At 39.9% G+C, this 6,000-nt stretch overlaps 1 protein-coding gene and 1 long non-coding RNA gene across 6 annotated transcripts in view; one reads left to right on the forward strand and one right to left on the reverse strand.

The window, feature by feature from the left end:
* epb41l4a (erythrocyte membrane protein band 4.1 like 4A) overlaps positions 1-883 on the forward strand; it is a 30,584-nt gene extending 29,701 nt beyond the window's left edge. For 2 of the 4 annotated variants that reach the window (XM_079448528.1, XM_079448529.1), the window contains exon 23: positions 65-876. In XM_079448528.1, the coding sequence (XP_079304654.1) occupies positions 65-172 (108 nt within the window). In that variant the 3' untranslated portion in view covers positions 173-876. Of the gene's footprint in view, positions 1-61 lie in introns of all 4 variants that reach the window. The other 2 variants (XM_079448527.1, XM_079448526.1) reach the window with 2 other exon arrangements.
* A 2,708-nt stretch (positions 884-3,591) lies between these two features.
* Positions 3,592-6,000, reverse strand: part of LOC306889159 — a 4,088-nt gene continuing 1,679 nt past the window's right edge. The window contains exons 2-3 of one of the 2 annotated variants that reach the window (XR_013786176.1): positions 5,888-5,963; positions 3,592-5,716 (exon numbers count right to left, since the gene is read on the reverse strand). This is a non-coding gene — a long non-coding RNA (uncharacterized lncRNA). Of the gene's footprint in view, positions 5,717-5,835; positions 5,964-6,000 lie in introns of both variants that reach the window. The other variant, XR_013786177.1, reaches the window with a different exon arrangement.

Raw genomic sequence — 6,000 nt, forward strand, 5'->3', positions numbered from 1 at the left:
GCAACCAGTCCATTTTAATTTCACATCTCGTCTTTATACGGTATCCGTGACTGTGTTTCAGAAGAAAACGGGCTCGAAAGACGACCTCTCGGAGGGCTCTGAACAGGACACAAGATCCAGCGCCAAGGTGGTGAAAACCATACACACTTCTCGCGTGAAAACAGAAACATGAGTTCCGCAACAGACGCGGCGAGGACGAGCGGACAGATTTTCAGTGGACTGAGAAGATCCTCAGGGAAACACCCACGGAGGTTCATGTATTACCATAAAAATCAGTTTCCTTGCTGTGAGTGACACGTGGACTTCCTGTTGTCCTGATGTTTCTGTGGAACCACGCGAGAATACTGACAATCGAATGAAGGACGAGATGTCAAACACCGCGTCTGATAAACGCATCAGACTCTTATTGAACACATCTGCGTACAGTATTAAACGTCTGTGAGGTCAAACAGCACGTGAGAATGATGGTAAAGATTGTGTCGTAGTATTACTATTATTCATTATGTAGATTTTAGACGTCGCTGCTGTATGTCTGTTTTGTTTTTGCACAATAACGTAGCCTGTGATTTCTGTCTAAAACACTGTAGGTAAACTGGAAACTTCTGGAGAAAGTTCTTATAAATAAATACCTTCCAAAGGAATTACAGTATCGCTCTTGTGTGCATGTCTCGGCATGTATCTGTGACACACTACAGCCAGCAGGTGGAGTCGAGGTTGATGTGCTGTTTATTTGTATACTTGTTAATGATACAATGTGGTCATGAAAGATTTACAAATGTTATATGCAAAATGTGTGTCCATGCACAGCAGTTCCCTCTAGTGGTAGCCCGTCACAAATGTGTTTCGATTTATGTGTGAAATAAAATTGTCATCAATATATTGAAATCATTGAGTCGAGTGCGATAAATGTCACTGCTGTTTTTACCATGACCCTAAGTGATCTAAGAAGTCGATGCTAAAATCCAGGACCATGTCTCGCCCTTGGCTGGTTACCACTGCATGCCTGACCACACCCTCACTCACCCCATAACCCCTTTTTCAAGGCCCACGTTCTGTTCACACACCCACATATGTGAAAACAAGTCAATCCTAAATCTTCATCATGAGACTGTTTATATAGAGCTTTAATACAATGCACATTCAAAGCAGCTTTCGTTACGGTACAATTCATTCGTTATGGAAAGTGCTTCTAAGGGAATCACGTCACATTAGAGCTTTGGCTTTAAGTGCATGTTTTGTAGTATATGAACTACATGAATTGTTTTAGATTTGTTATCTATGATTGTTTATATACTGTATAAATACATTGTATCACAAGTTTTTACCATAGTATGAGTCCTTTCAATCAGGGTTTCCAACAAACAGCACTACTGAGTACAGTTTTATGGTCTTTGATACATGAGGAGCTTGCTCTATACCGAATCAAAGATATGTGATGCTTCCTCGAGAGAAAACAAATACAGGTCTTTATACATGCATGACAGTTGAAGTTCTGTTGTGTCAGGTGAGATTTGCTTTCATTCTGAGTTTCCAGTGATGTTGCTGTGCTGAATTTGCAGCTTGGTTCAGCTGCAGTAGTTTATATGTGTTGTGGCTGACGTCCAAGACATGGTGCCAGATGCACTCGTTCACCTCCTCAGTGATTATAGGACACAGAAACAAAGCCAATATACAAGCCGCGTTCATGTTTGTTTTATGTTGTTGATTTTCTTTTCGCAGAAATGGAAACTATTTTTTCCATGGTTTGTGCCTTGATGAAAAGTCTAGTTTCTCAAAATCTAGTTTTCTCATATGTCCAATAACACGTTACACAAACTGTCCCATGGTTCTGGCAAATATGGACATCCGAGAAATGGATATAAAGTAAAGTTTGGGGTTTTACATGCATTATTTAGTATGCACTGAAACATGCGAAGATGTGTTTGATGGCATCGTACCTCAACCAATACTGTCCGGGGGGGGGCCTTGTGTTGTATGCAACGTGTGTATTGCGTGTTCGGCTTGCTAATGCTGTAGCGTTGCATGCATTCGTGTTTATAATTCTTCCGCCGGTCAGCCCCCGGTCACGGCCCTGTTCTGGACTTTGAAAGAATGTCCTTTAGGTCAGCCCCTCCCCTGGGGTTGACCGAGGTGCTATATAGAACCATACAACGGGTTCTTTTTACGGAAATGATGCTATATAGCACCTCGGTCACCACAAAGAACGTCTGAAGAACCACTGACGCACCAAGATATGATGTTATAGCACTAAAAGTGGTTCTCCTGTGAATATGAGCGAAGAACCACTTTCAGTGCTATATGGCACCTTTTATTTAAGAGTGTAAACCAAGTGTCATCAAATATGTTTAAATGAGTTTTCACAATTCTTTATGACACTGTTAATCTATCGAGATTCTAAGTAAATGGAGACTAAACGTTGTACATTTGATTCATTCATTCTTGTCATCATAGTACAGTCTTGCCCTCCCCAGTATGGCGGCGCTGTTGTTGGCACATCGCAGCAACAGGCCAATGGATGTCTTTGATTAGTGATACATTGAAAACGGTTCTGTAGTTATATTTTTCTCAATGAATTTGTATAATGCAAACAAGATTACTAGTGTCCTAAATATGTCCTGTTTTCTGAGCCCCGGAAGACAACAGCGATGTCAAGCATGCTTCATGTAAACAGGATACCTTCCCTTCCTGCAGACAGAGCACGGCCCTCTTATCCAATTATTGCACATAATCGGCATCGCTCTTATGGACAGTTGCATGTCTGGTTTTGGTGTAGCTTGAATGAAAAAAAACATGTCTTCACACTTTATAATGTCATTTGATAAGATAACATAATTCAGAGTGTCTTTTGCAAATACGCGTTACCTGAGCTTTGCGTATTTAATACTTAAATGAAGGGCATCGAGTTGTAAACAAAAATTTGGTTCTTTGGTATACTTTCGGTCAGAAAGCAGATCTTGTTTAATCCTGCATCTCATTTTAGTAGAACTGGAAACCTCCTTATTCTGCCAAACTGTGGTTAAAGGGCTCGGCCTATGTGATCAAAATGTGCACATGACCAGCGATGCTCTGTAATTCAAAAGGCTTTTTGTGCGAAAACATCATTAGAATGAACAAATGGAAAAGCAAATCAAGCCAGAATTAACTGTCCAGCTCTTACGAATCCTTTTAAAATACTCATTGACAAGCAGTTTCCTTCCAGCGTTGCAGAGCTGCTGTCAATTACATAGACTTGTCAATACCATCTGTGACTCGTGGACATCCAAGAGATCTGCTAATATAAGGTTCTGTTTTAGTATTACAAATGCCAACGGGGTTGTTGCCAAGGACAGAATTCTGCTTGGAGGCACGTTCCATGTTATTACTAATGGACCTTTCAGAATATAACCACCAATGAGTCCCATAGACCTTTCTGTTAGAAGACTAAAACTATTACCAATGATTTACTCTTATTCTGTAATTACCTTTTATGGCCTTTGGTAGAAAATGGTAGACACATTTAAAAAAACTCACAATTTTATAAAATAAGAATAAACATAGGTTACAGAGTCAAACAATGTGTATTAAGGTGCCAATAAAGACAAACAACAGTAGTCAGAGCTTGCATATTTATTCAACTACAGCTTAAGTTGCAAAATGACATGAAATACTATGGGCATCATTATAAAGACCACAAAGCTAGACTTCATGTTTTATACACCAATCGACAGTTACACGGAATAATTCAACATACTACAATCTATTCACTAGCTATTTACAACACAGTTGGTATTACCTAGTCTATGAGAAAAAACTGTGCTTAGAATTATTTTCAAGATATAAAAAAGGAAACTGAAAAGCAAAGATCATGCAGTGGATATGCACTAAGGAAAGACTAGGGTGAGTTGGGAAGGTCCCCGCTATAGTGGTACGAATGGAAGACTAAGAAAATAACGTGGGCTTTCCAGTTGGTTATTGTGTTAGGACTTTTACAAGTATGTTAACTAGAAGCAAAGACAAAACTGCAAATACCGAGAGACGATACCATGCTACTTAAATGAATCACCCAAAAGAATAAATATAAAGCCTTTTGGCTCCTAAAACCCATAAAAGTCATGTACCCAATGTCAATGAGACTATTGATGCTACATTTTTGCATTAGAAAATACATCAGAGGACCCCGTGCACTAAACAGAAGAGTCGTTTTTGTATTTATTAAACATTCCCAGTTGATGCAATAATTCTGTCCTCAGCTGCCCTGGTATATATACACTATATAACCTCTCGCCCTGGGACTGTGCACAGCAAACTACACTGGCAGCAACAATCCTCCATGTGTTCATCAAAAGCAATCCGTCTGCGCCATGTGACACGCTCTCGAACGTTTTAATGCATTGTGTTATTGTGAAGCTGGATTTTGGGCCGATGAGAATTCAGGAATAGTAGGGCTACACATCATATTGCATTCGGTTAGGACAGGGCGTTACGGTATTATTTGAACGTGTCCTTGATGTAGTTCAGCAACATAGACATTGTAGTTTAAGATGGACTATGCGAAGTTTACGATTGCACTAAGAGACTTGTGCCTACTCCTTGAATTAAACCTTTACATTAACGGGTGTTCATAATTGCAGTTTTGTGATTGCTCCAACTGTCTACAGTTTAAGAGTTTTGTAAACTGCAAGGAAGATTCGCCAAGTCAGTTTTGATGTCCATTGAGAAAGCCACACAGAAACGACAGGGGGAAATAAAGTCAATCCGATCCGAGTTACGACAACCAGACAACAAAGAACACCTCCTCCGAACATGAAAATAAAAACCTATCTGAGCTTCCTTACCAAGGAGCAGATTTAAGGTCCAAAATAGCACCATTCATCAGTGTCTCAAATCCGTGGCAGCATCTCGATCACTTACCACTAGGAAACAATGCGTCTCTACATCTATTCTATATCACAACGTACATGATTACACTTTAATATACTGGCAAAGCAACAAAAAACTAACAAGCAAATTCTAAAATATTGCAAACAAAAAAGAACGCCATAGCTTTTTTTTTTTAAGAAACTGCATGTAAAGTGGGGACTCTGAGCCTTAGTAAATACTGTAAGGTATGAAGTATTGATTGAAATTACAGTTTAGAAATGGTGACAGGTCAGGTGCTAATACAAAGTATTCACATATGATAAAGTGTTTGGGTTTGTGTGTGTGTTTGGTAGTGATAGACACTGATGGATACGTCGGTGTTGCTGATCATTGCGCCCGGTCTGCCAGTTAACAGAAATGCTGGTCAATGCCAGCAACACAGGAAAAGGCTTTTTTATAGTTTTTCAAAAATGTTATATTCTGTAAAACAAAGTCAATCTTTGAGGTTATGAGGTTGTACTCACAAAAACCAAATTGTAGCCAATCGGGGGAAATGCCAACATAGTTTGACATGTAGTTTAGTTCCCAGTAAATGCATGTATAAAGATCACTGACATGTACACGTAACATGTTTTGTTTGCTTACAGGAGCTACACTATGAATAATGAGATGATGAACAATTCCAGCCGTGCAAAGTAGAAGTGGACAAGTGGAAGACACGCTGTTGCTGCCGCCAGTCCCACGTGGAGTTTGCAAACACAGACATGTGGGTCTTTAGTGAAGCTCCAGTCGCTCGAGTCTGTCTTGAGGTGCTGTGTGTCTCAACCGACGCCCTCTCCACGGAGCATATCATCAAGGCTTAGAGTCCCAGGTTTGTCTAAAATATTATTAATCACATAGATGGGGAAAAGCCCCAGCGTCATAATTCATCTGCGCCGCCCGCCATAACCATAAAAAATAAGGATATACTTGATTTAGAAAATAAAAATAATATACATGAGGACATAATATCCCCAGTTGGTATAAATGGCATGGCCATTGTTCCTACATCGGACAGGAGGAATGTTGATTTTTCGTGGCAGTTCCTCTCCGCGCCACCAGGTTCAGGAACGCAGCTGTCAGCTCTGAGTAATATAACGCACAACAGATAAAGAGAAACCA

This window comes from Barbatula barbatula (assembly GCF_947034865.1).
Source record: "Barbatula barbatula genome assembly, chromosome: 24".
Lineage (NCBI taxonomy): Eukaryota > Metazoa > Chordata > Actinopteri > Cypriniformes > Nemacheilidae > Barbatula > Barbatula barbatula.